This window comes from Hyla sarda, chromosome 1 (assembly GCF_029499605.1).
Source record: "Hyla sarda isolate aHylSar1 chromosome 1, aHylSar1.hap1, whole genome shotgun sequence".
Classification (NCBI taxonomy): domain Eukaryota; kingdom Metazoa; phylum Chordata; class Amphibia; order Anura; family Hylidae; genus Hyla; species Hyla sarda.
The window spans coordinates 317,286,924-317,304,550 of NC_079189.1; the positions used below are offsets into that span (position 1 = coordinate 317,286,924).

At 39.8% G+C, this 17,627-nt stretch overlaps 1 protein-coding gene across 1 annotated transcript in view; it reads right to left on the minus strand.

The window, feature by feature from the left end:
* Positions 1-1,365: 1,365 nt before the first annotated feature.
* Positions 1,366-17,627, minus strand: part of KIAA1958 (KIAA1958 ortholog) — a 108,627-nt gene continuing 92,365 nt past the window's right edge. The window contains exons 3-4 of the mRNA XM_056518451.1: positions 6,987-7,159; positions 1,366-3,867 (exon numbers count right to left, since the gene is read on the minus strand). Of these exons, the coding sequence (XP_056374426.1) occupies positions 3,064-3,867; positions 6,987-7,159 (977 nt within the window). The 3' untranslated portion in view covers positions 1,366-3,063. The remainder of the gene's footprint in view (positions 3,868-6,986; positions 7,160-17,627) is intronic.

Genomic DNA, 17,627 nt, shown 5'->3' on the forward strand with positions numbered 1-17,627 from the left:
GATACGGCTGTGACCAGTCAGCCGGATTCCCCGGCGTCCTTCTCTCCCTGCACCTGCATGTTTTACTGCACGCCTAAGAAATAAAGAAGTTGTCGCTAGCTGTTTGTGGTGAGTGCCGCTTATTTTCCATGCTCTCTCAAATGTTTGATGTAAAAATAAATGTTGGTATTTGTATGATATGCAAGTGCTGGATCTGCCTTTTTTTTTCTCAAATCATTTCATTGCTACCCAGTATCAATATGGTGTTTCCTCCATACACTACTACAAGAGTCTTTAACCCCTTAAGGACTCAGGGTTTTTCAGTTTTTGCACTTTCGTTTTTTCCTCCTTACCTTTTAAAAATCATAACCCTTTCAATTTTCCACCTAAAAATCCATATTATGACTTATTTTTTGCATCACCAATTCTACTTTGCAGTGACATTAGTCATTTTACCCAAAAATTCACGGCAAAACGGAAAAAAAATCATTGTGCGACAAAATCGAAGAAAAAAACGCCATTTTGTAACTTTTGGGGGCTTCCGTTTCTAAGCAGTGCATATTTCGGTAAAACTTACACCTTATCATTATTCTGTAGGTCCATATGGTTAAAATGATACCCTACTTATATAGGTTTGATTTTGTTGTACTTCTGGAAAAAATCATAACTACATGCAGGAAAATTTATATGATTAAAAATGTCATCTTCTGACCCCTATAACTTTTTTATTTTTCCACGTACAGGGTGTTCTGAGGACTCATTTTTTGCGCCGTGATCTGAAGTTTTTATCGGTATGATTTTTGTTTTGATCGGACTTTATGATCACTTTTTATTCATTTTTATGGTATAAAAAGTGACCAAAAATATGCTTTTTTTGACTTTGGAATTTTTTTGCGCGTACGCCATTGACCGTGCGGTTTCATTAATGATATATTTTTATAGTTCGGACATTTACGCATGCGGTGATACCACATATGTTTATTTATTTATTCTTTTACACTGTTTTATTATTTTTATGGGAAAAGGGGGGTGATTCAAACTTTTATTAGGGAAGGGGTTAAATGACCTTTATTAACACTTTTTTTTAACTTTTTTTTTGTAGTGTTATAGGTCCCATAGGGACCTATAACACTGCACACACTGATCTCTTGCACAGATCACTGGCGTGTATTAACACGCCTGTGATCAGTGTTATCGGCGCTTGACTGCTCCTGCCTGAATCTCAGGCACGGAACAGTCATTCGTCGATCGGACACCGAGGAGGCAGGTAAGGGCCCTCCCGGTGTCCTGTAAGCTGTTCGGGACGCCGCGATTTCACCGCGGCGGTCCCGAACAGCCCGACTGAGTAGCCGGGTCACTTTCACTTTAGAAGCGGCGGTCAGCTTTGACCGCCGCTTCTAAAGGGTTAATACCGCACATCGCCGCGATCGGCGATGTGTGGTATTAGCCGCGGGTCCCGGCCACTGATGAGTGCCAGGACCGACCCGATATGATGCGGGATCGCGGCGCGATCCTGCTTCATATCGCGGGAGCTGGCGCAGGATGTAAATATAGGTCCTGCGTCGTTAAGGGGTTAAAAACAGAGAGCTGAAAACATTTTTACAATCTCATTTTGGCTGTTCTAATGAACACATAATGATGAGGCCAGAAGAAAACAGCCATCATTTCCTTCTCAATGATATAGGATTGGGCAGGGCCATCATCACCTCCACAGTCTATGGACACCTACACATAGAAATTCTGGACACTTTCCCCAATCCATCAAATGAAAATAGGTTTGGTGATGTTGCAGTTATTCTTTTAGGATAAAAATGCATATTGCAAAACAGCTAAGAGTTTTAAAGCTTCTCTTTAGGAGAGGCTTATCAACTCCATGACATAGAAAGCAAACAATCCAGGTCTTAATCTGAAAATGTATGGAAATTTAAAGAAATTGGATCCATGACAAGGTTTCATCCTACAAAGCTGATCTGTCAACCACTCTTCTAGAGAGTTGAAACCAGCTAGATGTAGATGATATTGTTCATTATTAATAAACTCTATGCTTTTTAACAATTCAGGTTATCATAAAAGCCCCAGAAGGAGCAAGAAATTATGATTTGGGATTTTTTTTTTTAGCATTCCATAATTTTTTCCCCTTAAACATATACCATTACTCAAAATACTTTACTTCATATGTATTAAGGTATGTTTCACAAAGCCAGATTGTTTAGCTATTAAAGAAACACTGTTTTATGTTGTTTTCATGTGGTACGAAGTACAAAAAAAATCTGGATGACCATACTACGATAAATTGTGGTGATTCCACATTTTTGTAATAAATTTGACTTCACTGTAAATTTTTTAAATTTAATTTCTGTTGCATGAGGATAAGATTTGTTAAATCGAACCCATGATTCATACTGTAGTATGCTGCAGATTTTACCAAACCTGGAACAAATCAGCCACGTGTGAACTCAAAGTCTACCCTCAGTCAATGGTAAATCTGCAGTAAAGTCTGCATGCAATTTACCATTGAATTCACCCCTCCTACAATGAAAGTGGTGAAATCTTCTGGGAAAATTCAAGACCAATGGGCAACAGAATGGGTGGCAACATTTCTATGTGCAAAAGATCCACAGCTACTAAAAGCCATTGTAGATATCTCTTATTAAACTTTAGGGGATAATCTGCAACATTTTCTTCACGTGAATTTAGCTTAACGGTTTTATTACCAATGGTACCAGAATAATGTCTGTCATGAATATCTGTGATAAATTATATAACAAGTATTTTTATTTTTTTAAATGTATCTCTTGAAAGTTGTGCTATTGTAATGCATTTTCCATCTCCTTAGTTTGTGGTCTCCTTGTATTTGCTAAAAGGCACTATTTTTTTTTATTAAAATGCTTGGGAGGTGAACACAGGTCATCACATGGGATTTGCCTTAATCTAATTCAAACAATAACACACAGTTTACAAAAAAAACTTCTATGACAAAAAGGATATCAGGCTCCAGGTCAAAGACACCATTTTGGCATGTTCTTTAGGATATCCTGATGGTCAGCATTGTGCACGCAATTCATTTAGTGTATTGTGGAATTCTTAATAGTTGTTAACCGGACCAAACTTTCTAAATGTCTGTGTAAACGAAACAAAAGTGTAATTGTCACATTGCTCCAACTTTACACGTTTTGCCAGCTTTGGGACAACACCGCGTAATGATCTAAGCCCCATTCTCTGTTCTTCATACCAGACTTTTTCTATTCCACTGACCTCTTTTCGTGCAGTCAGATAAAATGGTGAGTTTGCTTCCATCTGAGATGATGGACGATGAGCGTACATGTACTTATAGAGAAGACAGTAAGGGCACCGTCTATGTCCCTTAGAATGTTCATGGTAAATCTGTCCATAGCATATCTTATTAGGGTTTGCTTGTTTGTCTCTTTTAACACTGTCTGTTCTAGCAAAGAAAGGTTGATTATTCCCATCTTTCAGCAATTCTATGTCACCATACATTAGATCTGCATGTTCCTGCAAGGTCCTCATGTTTAGAAACTGACTATTGTATTTTACCACTGAGGACAATAGTGGCACAGGCCCATCATCACCTAGACACCCAATTCTCCACATTTCTTCTTCATCTGCTAGAGTAAAATAGACTATATTGCGTGACCGGGAGCCTGACATTCCAGCTTTGTTGAGCATTCGTAGTTTTTCCTTGAGTTTTTGTGAAGAGGAATTGAAGACACTGCTGGTGATAGAGAAGCCTGCCCCAGAATTCTTCAGAATGCGGTCTAAGCCTCTACGTATTGCATGGAGAGATGTAGCCAAAAAATCTGATCCATCTGTTTTTTTCACTGTTACATAAAAATCTTCCAGAAGCTCATTCAGCTTAACTGCAGGGACCTTAAATAGAAAGCAAAAACATATAATCATATTAAGACTTAAATAAAATACCAATGGAGAAGTATCAACAAGGCACCCTAAGCGAATGTGTATGGAGCTTGAGCTGTGTACAGACATCGGACATTACTACAAGCTATGGGCATTCAAGTACAAAAACCTTTCTGGTCACTCAAATAATACACTTGTAGTATGGGATATATTGGAACAGTTTGCATACTTTATCTGAGAGCAGAAAGAACTATTATTTTTCTTTTTAGGTGGCAGTGGGCAGTCAGCTGAACATTATAAACTCTTTCATGCAATGCATTTAACACACTGGAAGTTATGTGGCCATACAAAAATTCTAACCAGATTAGAAAGAGTCTGTGTGTGTGTACATAAGTAGCACAATTTCTGCCCATTATCTATCAATCACAGTCAATGGCTTCGGCACCTTCGGCTCTGCACTGTTCTTCAAACCATACATCTAGACGCTGACCACCTCCTGCCGCTTCCGCACCTCGAAAACATTTCTCTAATCTGCTTATTCCTTAATTTTTACTCAAACTACTGGTACATGCACTCATCTACAAAATGGACTACTGCAATATCCTCCTCTATGGCCTTCCATCATACATTCCAATCCATCCTCAACTCTGCTGCTTGACTAATCCACCTATGACCTCGCTTCTCTGCCTCTCCCCTGTACCATTTCACTGGCTACCCTTTGTCCAATAAATTCAGTTTAAACTGTTCACCATGAAATATAAGGCCATACACAACCTGTCTCCTTCATACATCTCTGACCTGATCTCCTGATACCGCCCCTCACATGGTCTCCAAACATCTCAAGACCTCTGCCTGTGCTCTTCCCTCATCTGTACTACACACAAACGTCTCCAAGACTTCTTCCTTGCTTCCGTGCAACACTGGAACTCACTACACCGACACATCCAGCTCTCCCATCAAGACCTTCAAAAGCAACCTGAAGACCCATTTTTTTAAGAAAGCCTATGACCTACAATAACCCTGCTGCCACTGCACTGGGAACAGCTACTTTCCTAACTTCTCATAGACGACCAATTGTCTCCCATTCCTAATGTTTCCCTCCTCTCCCCTTGTAGGCTGTAAGCCTTTATGGGCAGCTAACTCTCTCTTTATTTCAGTCTACAATTTACTCTGTGTGACATTCACTATGTGCTAACAGGTACTTCCCCTCTCATGTCCCTCCTATCTCCTCCCGTTCATAGACTTGCATTACTTAATTTGGTCCCTGAGTAATCTGTAGGACAAAAGTGGAAGACAGTCTATCGGGAAGGGAAGAAGCTTGATAACAGGAGAAAAAAAGCATTTTTGTCTAATAAGATATATTACAAAAGTATTTACTTGTACTATTGATCTAAAAAAAAGGTTGTTGAAAGGACAAAGCCTATTTAAAGCAGCACTGTAATTTGAAAATATTTGACACTTTGTCCAGACATGCCAACAGTTTAGATTGCACTGGCTCTCACTCTTGAGACCTGCTGTGATCTTAGGTTCTAACTGTGTAACTCCCTGGTCGGCTGCTCCGATCCAACCCTTTAAAATTTGTGAAACATGCAACAAAATATGCTAACAGTGAAATGTTTGTTTATGCCCTGGAAAAAAAAAGTTTTAATGCATGAAGCTACACTGTTTTGTCAGGAAAAGGATTTTTCACTGATAAAAACTCTGATGGCACGTGTCTCGGGAGCTGTCCAGAGTAGAAGCAAATTCCCATAGCAAACCTATTCTGCTCTGTGCAGTTCCTGAGACAATCAGAGATGTCAGCAGAGAGCAATGTTTCCAGACAGATAAGAACAACTCAACTTCAGTAGCTGATAATTATTGGAAGGATTAAGATTTTTTAATAGAAGTAATTTACAAATCTGTTTAACTTTCTGGAGCCAGTTGATCTAAAAAAAAAAAAAAAAAAAGTTTTTCCTGGAATACCCCTTTAACCCCTTAAGGACTCAGCCCATTTTGGCCTTAAGGACTCAGACAATTTAATTTTTACGTTTTCGTATTTTCCTCCTCGCCTTCTAAAAATAATAACTCTTTTATATTTTCATAGCCAGACTAGTATGTGGGCTTGTTTTTTGCATGACCAGTTGTCCTTTGTAATGACATCACTCATTATATCATAAAATGTATGGCGCAACCAAAAAACACTATTTTTGTGGGGAAATTAAAAAGAAAAAACACAATTTTGCTAATTTTGGAAGGTTTCGTTTTCACGCCGTACAATTTACGGTAAAAATGACATGTGTTCTTTATTCTGAGGGTCAATACGATTAAAATGATACCCATTATTACATACTTTTATATTATTGTTGCGCTTAAAAAAAATCACAAACTTTTTAACCAAATTAGTACGTTTATAATCCCTTTATTTTGATGACCTATAACTTTTTTATTTTTCCGTATAAGCGGCGGTATGAGGGCTCATTTTTTGCGCCATGATCTGTACTTTTTTTGATACCACATTTGCATATAAAAAAACTTTTAATAAATTTTTTAATAATTTTTTTAAAATAAAATGTATTCAAAAAGTAGCAATTTTGGACTTTTTTTTTTTTTTACGTTCACGCCGTTCACTGTACGGGATCATTAACATTTTATTTTAATAGTTCAGACATTTACGCACACGGCGATACCAATATATGTCTATTAAATTTATTTTTTACGCTTTTTGGGGGTAAAATAGGAAAAAACGGACGTTTTACTTTTTTATTGGGGGAGGGGATTTTTTTTTAACGTCCTGGTGCGTTAAGTACCACCGCACCAGGACGTACATTTACGTCCTGCGTCCTTAAGGGGTTAAACAACCCCCCCCCCCCCCCCATCACCTGTGTTCTTCTAAAGGTAAGATTTGCACTTACAGGCATAAGTATAAAAATATCCTGAAATAGTTATCTTATATTTACTTATACACTCATTTGATCACTATTATGCCATATTTTCATCGAACTAAATAACCCTTATCAACCGGTCAACCTTGGCCCAAGGTTCAGTGTTATTTTATTGTTCAATTGGCGAATAACATCTCCTTGCTTAGCTGATCCATATATACCTAGTTTCCTTATGTTTGGTTACTGATGCAACTTGATGTATAAACTCACCTTGGTAAAGTCCATACAGTCTTTAAGTCCCTTGGTCATACACCAGTATCTCCAGACATTTAAAGCATACAGAGTAGCTTTGGTTGTGTTTGAGCTCACAGCGCTGATACAGAGATCTTTCAGGTCATCATGAAAATGAAAGATGGGGAATCTGTTGAGTTTGGTTGAGTATGCTGCAAATGACAAACAAACATCACTGTATCATACATGTATAACAATAGTTATTGAATACATTTTTATTGGTCATGGAAACATAACTGTGAATAATATAGTCATCAATATCAGAATAAAAGCATTTATAACATACGGTAAGAAGAATGTCTGTTCACTTAGTTATTTATGTCTGTTCACCCTTAGTTATATCAATTGGCGCAATGATAGCAATGCAGTCTGCGCAGAATTCTGCAGAAAGAATGAGCTGAATATCCGTTGTGTGAACTGCTTAGCACAGTCCTATTTGCAGCAATGGCAGAATTTCTGAGTGTAAACTGGCCCTTATTTAGTCTGTAATCACATCTGTGTAAATTCTGTTTATGAGTTCTGTCATGGGGCAGAAAAACTTAAGTTGTGACCAATCCATTACAAGACAGACACCACCGATGCTCAATGGACCCCACTGTGTTATAACTGGGTCAATCAGGCTCCATCATTTTGATGGGAAGAATAGTGCTGTATGTTGTGTTATACAACTGCCTTTTCCACACTAAAGCTTAAGATCTAAAGCTTAAGAGCTTAAGATCGTAGTGTCTACTACGTGGAAAAAGTAAAAAAATAAAATGTAAGTAGCCATGCATGTACTGTACGCAAGGCTACTTACTTAACATTTGCTTGGCTGGGCGCTCTCATACCCTCATAATGAGGGCCACAGGTGAGCGCACAGAGAGCAGAGCGCTCCCCCACTGCCTTGATTAGCATAATAATGATGATGGCAGGGCCAACGGGGGAATATGGAGGAGACTGGGAGCTCAGCCAGCTGGCTCCCCGTCTCCAATGCGGACTGGGGTGCATTAGGAATAAAACTATTTACAAGCATAACACAGCACCTAACCAATGGATTTCAGTGAGTAATCCCTCATTTTACAGCTCTTCACACGCACTTTAACTGGGTGAACTAGCTGTCAGATTCTCTTTAAAAAGTTCTAAAAAAAATTATGCAGTGGCACAATAAATTAACTTCAGAAGTTTAAAAGGCCTGGAATAGAGATCACTGTGGTCTTATTGAGCAGAACTACTGTTGTTCACTGCGTTTAGAAGTGGGAGAACATGGTTGTAATATATGTATTTATAGCGGCAGTTATGTCATGTAATGTGACAGATTTGTAAATTACTTCTATTAAAAAATCTTAATTTTTTCAGTACTTATGAGCTTCTGAAGTTAAGGTTGTTCTTTTCTGTCTAAGTGCTCTCTGATGACACCTGTCTCGGGAAATGCCCAGTTTAGAAGAGGTTTGCTATGGGGATTTGCTTCTAAACTGGGCGTTTCCCGAGACAGGTATCATCAGAGAGGACTTAGACAGAAAAGAACAACCTTAACTTCAGAAGCTCATAAGTACTGAAAGGATTAATATTTTTTTAATAGAAGTAATTTACAAATCTGTTTAACTTTCTGGAGCCAGTTGATATATATATATATATAAAAAAGTTTTTGCCTGGAATACCCCTTTAACTCTACGGCACTTGACTTAAAGGTGTTATCCTAAAATTAAGAATTATCTATCCACAGAATAAATGAAAAACATCTGATCGGCGGGGTCCGACTCATAGGACCCACACTAATTACTTCAATGTGGATCCCTTATCCCCTGAGTAAATGGAGCAATGGTTTAGCTATGCTAAAGATGGCCAGGCATACCTCATCTTACAAAAGAGGATGTCTATAATAGAATAAGTTCCATAGAGTAAACATTCCTATGTACTAAATTATATTCTTTTAACACAAAGCAAGTATATTGTGTCAAAAACATTAGGGAGACTATCCCCCCTGCCATTCGTTGTACCAAGGGTTAGCTTAAAGGGGTACTCCCCTGGAAAAGTTTTTTTTATCAACTGGTGCCAAAAAGTTAAAACAGATTTGTAAATTACTTCTATTTAAAAATCTTAACTCTTCCAGTACTTATCAGCTGCTATTTGTTTCAGAGGAAGTTCTTTTCTGTTTGAATTTCCATTCTGTCTGACCACAGTGCTCTCTGCTGACACGTCTGTCCATTTTAGGAACTGTCCAAAGTAGAAGGAAATCCCCATAGCAAACCTATCCTGCTCTGGACAGTTTCTGAGATGGACAAAAGTTTCAGCAGAGAGCACTGTGGTCAGACAGAAAGGAAATTCAAAAAGAAATAGAAGTAATTTACAAATCTGTTTAACTTTCTGGCACTAGTTGATTTAAAAAAATGTTTTTCAGGGGGTACCTATTTAACCAAACTCCCAATATATAATAATTTTACCAATGTGTATACAATCTAAAAGCAAAGCGTTGGCAATGACTGTGGCTGCAATTATTTCTAGTCTATATGTCAATGGCCATATTCTGAGACACTGGTGCCATCACTGTATCTGCCTAAACATGTACAGTGGGGGGAAAAAGTATTTAGTCAGCCACAAATTGTGCAAGTTCTCCCACTTAAAGGGTACCTTTCATCAAAAAAACTTTTGATATATTATAGATTAATGTATGCAGAATAACTTTCCAATTGCATGTTATTAAAAAATATGATTCTTTCTATTAAATTTTACACTTTGAAAAAATTACCACTAGGGGTCTCCCTACCAGTCCTTTTTATAGATTTCAGACTCATGCTGGAGTCCTAAATATCAGACTGCAGCTGGGAAACAGACAAGCTCAGCAGTGCTCCCTTCCTGTCAATCAGACAGGCAGGAGCCAGCACTGTGCTCATAGCACAGCAGAGCATACTCCTGACTCTGCCTTACTGCATTCATTTTACTATCTGAGCTCCGATCTTTCTTCTCTCTGCAGTTGTAAAAAGAGGGGAGAAGATTCAGAGCTGCCAGCTGAGCTTGTCTATTTCCCGGCTGCAGTCTGAGATTTAGGACTCCAGCATGAGAAATCTATAAAAAGGACTGGGAGACCTCTAGTGGCCATTTGTTCAAAGTGGCAAATTAAATAGAAGCATATTTTTTAATAACATGCAATTGGAAAGTTATTCTGCATACATTAATCTATAATATATCAAAAGTTTTTGTTGATGAAAGGTACCCTTTAAAAAGATAAGAGAGGCCTGTATTTTTCTTCATAGGTATACCTCAACTATGAGACATAATGAGACAAAAAAATACATAAAACCACTGTTACGTTATGCGCTCCGGCCGCACACAATGGCCATGAGCGCATGGTCCAGTTTCCTGCTTCTGCCGGCGGGGCTGGGACTCGTATCACGGGAGGTGCCCGTATGCGAGCCCCAGTCCTTCACTCACCTGGTGCTTCTCCTGCCCCAGCCTCTGCCTCTCTGCTCCGGCGTGCGTCTCCCCGTCCCCTAGGGCACGTGCATGCCCGAGCTTTAAGATTTAAAGGGCCAGTGCGCTCATTAGTGTAATTAACCTGTAGCTCAATTATATATTCCTCCACCCTCCTCACTTCCCTGCCGGATGTTTGTTGCCTTGTGCCTGAAAGGAAAGCATTCCTGAGAGTTGCCTTACTGTGTATCTGATCCTTTGCTCTGTGACTTGACCTTGCTCCTCTGCTGCCTGCCTACTGACCTCCTGCTACATCCTGACTACGCTACTTTGCTGCCTTGACCTTCTGATATCCTGACTACGAGCTGCCTTATCCCTCCTGTGCCTCACATCTCCTCAGCCGCCTGTGTGGTCGAGCCGTGCAAGGGGTAGCGACCTGGGTGCGCCTGTCGCAGCAAGTCCATCCCGCTTTGCGGCGGGCTCTGGTGAAAACCAGCGGCACCTTAGACTCCGCTCCCTGGTACGGTCCGAGTCATTTGCCAGACAGGTCCAGTGGATCCACATCCACCGGAGTTCCTGTCTTCTAAAATGTGAGTGTTACAGTAAGATCCGGCCATGGATCCCTCTGATGTACCCCTGCCTGAAGTAGCGGATCTTCCCTCCGTTGTGGTTAGTCAGTCACAGCAGTTGGCCTGACAGCCGCAGCAACTTTCAGCTATGATGCAACAGTTCCTGTCTAATAGCAAATTATGGTGGAAAATAAGTATTTGGTCACCTACAAACAAGCAAGATTTCTGTCTCGCACAGACCTGTAACTTCTTCTTTAAGAGTCTCCTCTGTCCTCCACTCGTTACCTGTATTAGTGGCACCTGTTTGAACTTGTTATCAGTATAAAAGACACCTCTCCACAACCTCAACAGTCACACTCCATACTCCACTATGGCCATAACCAAGGAGCTGTCGAAGGACACCAGAAACAAAATTGTAGACCTGCACCAGGCTGGGAAGACTGAATCTGCAATAGGCAAGCAGCTTGGTGTGAAGAAATCAACTGTGGGAGCAATTATTAGAAAATGGAAGACAAATGGTGTCAAAATGATCACAAGAATGGTGAGTAAAAATCCCAGAACCACTAATGATCTGCAGAGAGCTGGGACCAAAGTAACACAGGCTACCATCAGTAAAACACTACGCCGCCAGGGACTCAAATCATACAGTGCCAGACGTGTCCCCCTGCTTAAGCCAGTACATATCCGGGCCCGTCTGAAGTTTGCTAGAGAGCATTTGGATGATCCAGAAGAGTTTTGGGAGAATGTCAGATGAAACCAAAGTAGAACTTTTTGATAAAAACTCAACTCGTCAAGTTTGGAGGAGAAAGAATGCTGAGTTGCATCCAAAGAACACCATACCTACTGTGAAGCATGGGGATGGAAACATCATGCTTTGGGGCTGCTTTTCTGCTAAGGGACCAGGACAACCGATCCATGTAAAGGAAAGAATGAATGGGGCCATGTATTGTGAGCTTTTGAGTGAAAACCTCCTTCCATCAGCAAGGGCATTGAAGATGAAACGTGGCTGGATCTATTAGCAATGATCCCAAACACACCGCCCAGGCAACAAAGGAGTGGCTTTGTAAAAAGAGTTTCAACGTCCTGGAGTGGCCTTGCCAGTCTCCAGATCTCAAGCCCATAGAAAACTTTGGAGGGAGTTGAAAGTCCACGTTGCCCAGCGACAGCCCCAAAACATCACTGCTCTAGAGGAGATCTGCATGGAGGAATGGGCCAAAATGCCAGCAACAGTGTGTGCAAACCTTGTAAAGACTAACAGAAAACGTTTGACCCGTCATTGCCAACAAAGGGTATATAACAAAGAATTGAGATGAACTTTTGTTTTTGAACAAATACTTTTTTTCCACCATAATTTGCAAATAAATTCTTTAAAAATCAGACAATGTGATTTTATGGATTTTTTTTTTCATTATGTCTCTCAATATTGAGGTATACCTATGTTGAAAATGACAGGCCTCTCATCTTTTTTAAGTGGGAGAACTTGCACAATTGGTGGCTGACTAAATACTTTTTTGCCCCACTGTAAGTAATGTTAGAACAACCAGAGGCTCAAATGGATCTCATACAGTATAATAAAATTGTATTTTTTAAATTTTTATGGTGAAAAGTACTGTACAAGAAATTATGTTTGATTCATTTTTGTGAACGTTTATGTTTGGTGAACATAAAAGCGTTGTCTTCACACAGTACGAAAAGTACTGTACAAGAAATTATGTTTGATTCATTTTTGTGAACATTTATGTTTGGTGAACATAAAAGCGTTGTCTTCACACAACTATTTTATGGCATTAAGCCCTTAATTACCCACCCCGTCTGAGCCTTAGGCTGTGTTCACATGTTGAGGCTAATAAGCAGTACCAGAACGAATTACTGTGTGCATTTTTGCCACTAATGGCCGAAAAATGCCACATTTTACAGCGATTTACAAAAAAATGCATAATTAACGGTAATTAGTTGTGGCACTGCTAATTAGCCGCAACATGTGAACACAGCCTCGGCATCTAAGAACCATGGGGGGGGGGGGGATTTATCAAAACCTGTGTAGAGGAAGAGTGGTGAAGTAGCCCATAGCAACCAATCCGGTTAGTTTATTTTTTCAGAGGCCTTTTTATAAATTTACGAGTTGTTCTTTGTAATGACTCCTTTCATTTTACCATAATCATTGGGACTTTGATGCAGCAGAATATACAAGCGGAATATTCACATGTAATTCCGCTCGGAAATTCCACCATGTGAAGGTAGCCTTATTCCGCCATTTTGGGGACAATGGAGAGCTTTAGTCATCTACCCTGCTTTTACTTGAAAAAGGGAGACTCCAGAAAGCTTTTTGTTCCAAAAAAAAAAAAGGGATTACAAGATTCTGCAACATTCTATTATTTAGATTTTATAGATTTTATAGATTTTATAGATTGACATGTGCTTTCTTTTCCACCTTAATGTGTGGTACTCACATATACAATGTCCACAAGCTAAATAAATAGCTTTCCTATAGTTGACCTTCTAAATTCTAAAGACAAATTAACACTGACAATGTCCAAATGTGAAAGGAGATGAGCAATGAAAAAACTATACTCCATCATTAACCTTAGTCAACTGCAGTGCACCACCATGAAAATTATTGCTCTGTAAAAGTAAATGTCACTCATATTAAAAGTTACATTACCACCTAAAAGACAATAAAACTCATCATAGTGTGAACACAGATCTGACATTATGACCTTCCTTTTTGAGACTTGTATATCCGGTTTTCCATATGAAATAGGAGGTGATGGTGAACCCTGACACATCATTTACTATTTATTAATTGGCGGTATAATAAAACATAGCCAATGACCAGACAGTATGTTGCTGTTGGGGCTGCTAAATAATAATATGATAATAAATAATACTTACCTACTGGGTTCCCCCCAGCTCCCAGTCTGGCAACTTCTGGTCCTCACTCTGCTTTCTGCTGCTGAGATGATGGACACATCAGAGCAAGACCTTCTCGCTCATCCAATAACAAGGTGAGACTGGACACTACTACAGCTAATGATTGGCTGAATGGGCAAGTCCTGCTACAAGGCGTTGTCTCGGGAGCAGCTTTAAGCAGGGAGCAGTGGGGGCACCACAAGTCACCAGCCTGGAAGCTGAGAGGGACAGAGGGTATGTACTGTTTTGTTTTTTATTATTTTTAGTGCCCTCCCCCCATATCATTAAACAAACAAAAAAATATAATGTAATCACCGAATACCCCTTCAAATGTCTGACGTAATGCAGTCATAGTGCAAATGTAGGAAGATAATGGGGGAGATTTATCAAAACCTGTGCAGAGGAAGAGTGGTGCAGTTGCCCATAGCAACCAATCAGATTGCTTCTTTCATTTTCCACAGGCCTCTAAAGAGGCCTGTGGAAAATGAAAGAAGCAATCTGATTGGTTACTATGGGCAACTACACCACTCTTCCTCTGCACAGGTTTTGATAAATCTCCCCAATAGTTTATTAAGTAGCTTTTAGCCAATAAAAGAATAAAAATGTAAAAGAAGAGAAAGTCAAGACAAGAGTTCCATTCTTAGACATATATCTCATCAGCTGTTTTAGGGTGCATTCCCACCTGGCATATTTTGCTGCGTATTTGCTGCTGCATATTTTCCTACCCATTGACTTCAATGGGAAAATAAAATATGCAGCAGCACATACGCAGCAAATACGCCAGGTGGGAACTGAAAATGAGCTTTAAGCACCATTAAAAGTTGAACCGCAACTTGTTCTACAAGCTAAAGTTACTAATAAGGGGAACAATCATTTATGCCAAAGTCTCAAAGCTCGTGAGAACTGGCGCTGTAAAATACGCAGCAATTTCTTGGAAATTTGTACAGTGGCACCCACAGTAAATCAATGAATGAAATTTATCATTCTTTTGGAGAAAAACTGGTGTGATTTGTCCATAGTAACCACAGTAACCCACAGCTCAGCTTTCATTTTAACAAAAAATGTAAATCGCTTGTTTTTGTCTATTAATAAATCTGGGCCATTGTGCCCAAACTGTCTTTCCATGTATAAGAAAATGTGTGCAAGACTGATAGTAACAGAAGGCATATATTTTAAGAAAATGAACAGAACTGTCATGTTCCTATACAGGAAAGGCGATGAACTACCTATTACATTGTATTCAAATTTTTTTTGGTCATATAAGTAAATATGTCAAGGCTGTACCTGATATTTAGGTAGATGGACTTTATTCACTCGTTCAAGTTTTCAATTGCAATTATTGAATGCAAAGACAGGACTGGATCTGAAAACAAGACTCACTTTCCTGGCTTTGCATTTAATAAATGAAATAAAAAACCTGAACATGTCAACACACCCAAACACTTTCCCTTTATTCAGAATTGCTGATCTGAAACATAATTGACTCATTGGCCCTCATTTACTATTGCAAACCCGACATGTTTTGTCGGGTTGTGCGCCAGATCCTGTCCCATTGCGCCAGAAATTCTGTCTGTGCCAGAATTTGTGCCAGAATTTAAAAAACCCGACTAACCCTCCATTTTGCTAAGAAAACCCAGGGGCGGGGCTGGAGAAAATGGGCATGGTCTCTGAAAAGGGGCGTGTTCCCAACATTTTCACACAAACCCAACATATTTACTAAGGTTTTCACATAAAATGTGGTGGATTTCAGCTGAGGAAAACCAGACAGATCAGAACATGTGTAAAAAAAGCAAAGTGTAGGGAAAGTGGAAAATGTAGGGAAACCTTAGTAAATACCGCGGAAAATAAATTGTAGGGAATTAAAACCCACAAAGAAACCTATACTCCACTCTTAGTAAATGAGGGACATTAAGTTTTCACTCACACAAAAATTTTAAGGGTATGTTCACAACAAGAATTGCCATTTAGACAGCAGCAGGGCCCCCCGTTTAGACAGCAGCAGGCCCCCCCCCCTTTAGACAGCAGCAGGGCCCCCCTTTAAACAACAGCAGGCCCCCCCCCCCCCGTTTAGACAACAGCAGGTCCCCCTCTTTAGACACCAGCAGGCCCCCCTGTAGACACAAGTAGCAGACCCCTCTCTGCAGACAGCTCACCTGCAGCTGTCCTCTGTCGGGTGCTGCAGCTCCACTGCCCTGTTCTCCCGTTCGCATCATGGCGTCCTATGGAGGAGCATGTGACATATATGTCACTCTGCTTCCTCTGTGGCGTTACGCTGGGCGCAAGGGAGGAGGTGGAGTGGTTCCATGCTCCTCCATGGAACACTATGATGCGGACGGGAGGATGGGAGAACGGGGCAGCGGAGCGGCAGCAGGTATCGGACATGGTATCGGGGACATTAAATGAGTCCCCGATACCATGCAAATGGATAGTATCGGCCCCGATGCCGATACTAGTATCGGTATCGGAACATCCCTATTTACTACTATTGACTTTAATAGGTCTGCAGAAAATCTGCAAATCTGCCACTATTGCCGATTTTCTGCTGATCCATTGAAGTCAATAGTAGCAAAATCTGATGCAGATATTCTTTAACAAATAAGAAAATCCACAAGAAATACATATGTATAGATTAGCTGCAAATCTGTTGAGTATTATCTGCGGATTCTGACCTCCCTATTGGCTTCAAAATGAAAGTCAAAACCCCCAACAACCCTGCAGCAAATACACTAAAGCCTGCAGGTAATCTGCAACAAATCTGCATACCCTAAGGGTTTCTGAATACGGTCTGTCTTTCTCCACCTTCAGCTCATCAGTTCCAATAATGAGTGAGTCTCAGTCCTGGCCATTAATAAATGGACCCTGCAACACTGTAGTCAAGATCGGGAACTGGAAGCTTCAATCAAAATCAACAAAACCTTATTGGATGGATCTATGTATAGAGGTTGTTTTCAGTTATTTAAAAAAAAGATTTTCTTCCAGACATCCCGTTATTTGATGTTTGTCACACTAAATGGTTTCTGAGCATTAAAACCACACATGCACGTGGCCTTTTGGTTGTTGTAGGATGTACTTCTAGTATGTTGAACACTCCATTAATGGCTTTCACTGTAATTTGATTGAATTCCAGAGCAATAGAAACTGTGCTACCTATTCCAGACTGGTCATGGCATATTGTTCTTGTAAGTTTTGTATATTAAGATCATCTCTCAATATGGCTGCCTGTAAGCTTGGCTAGGTCTAGCTATCCATTAAATATGTTAATTGTGTAACTTAGGGCACACTTAGTTTGTTATTGTTGTATTGATATAGGAAACAGAATTGTCGATGTTAAAACTATGTTATGGCTTTACATCCCAGTCTCATCACTGCTTTAGAATACTGCTCTGTTCAGCCCTACTTGAGCACTGCCTGTAGAATTAGCTGCTGTGTAAAAGAACCATCTAAGTACAATCTCTCTCAGAAGTCAGGATATTGACAGCAAATTTATATTCCAGAAAGGAGAGAGAGAGTTTGTAAAATATGAGCAACTAAATCATCAGGAAGACAAAGAAACTGCAGATATACTGAGGCAACTAAAGCTCAATAAGGGAGGATCCCAGAGATTCAATTTGACAACCACATTTTAATATTAGTGGTAGGTTTCATTATGGCAAATAAATACAGAGGAGCTTTTTTACAGCACTTTACTGATTTACTACTTATTTAACCCCCTAACGACCAAGCCCATTTTAACCTTAAGGACCAGGCCAATTTT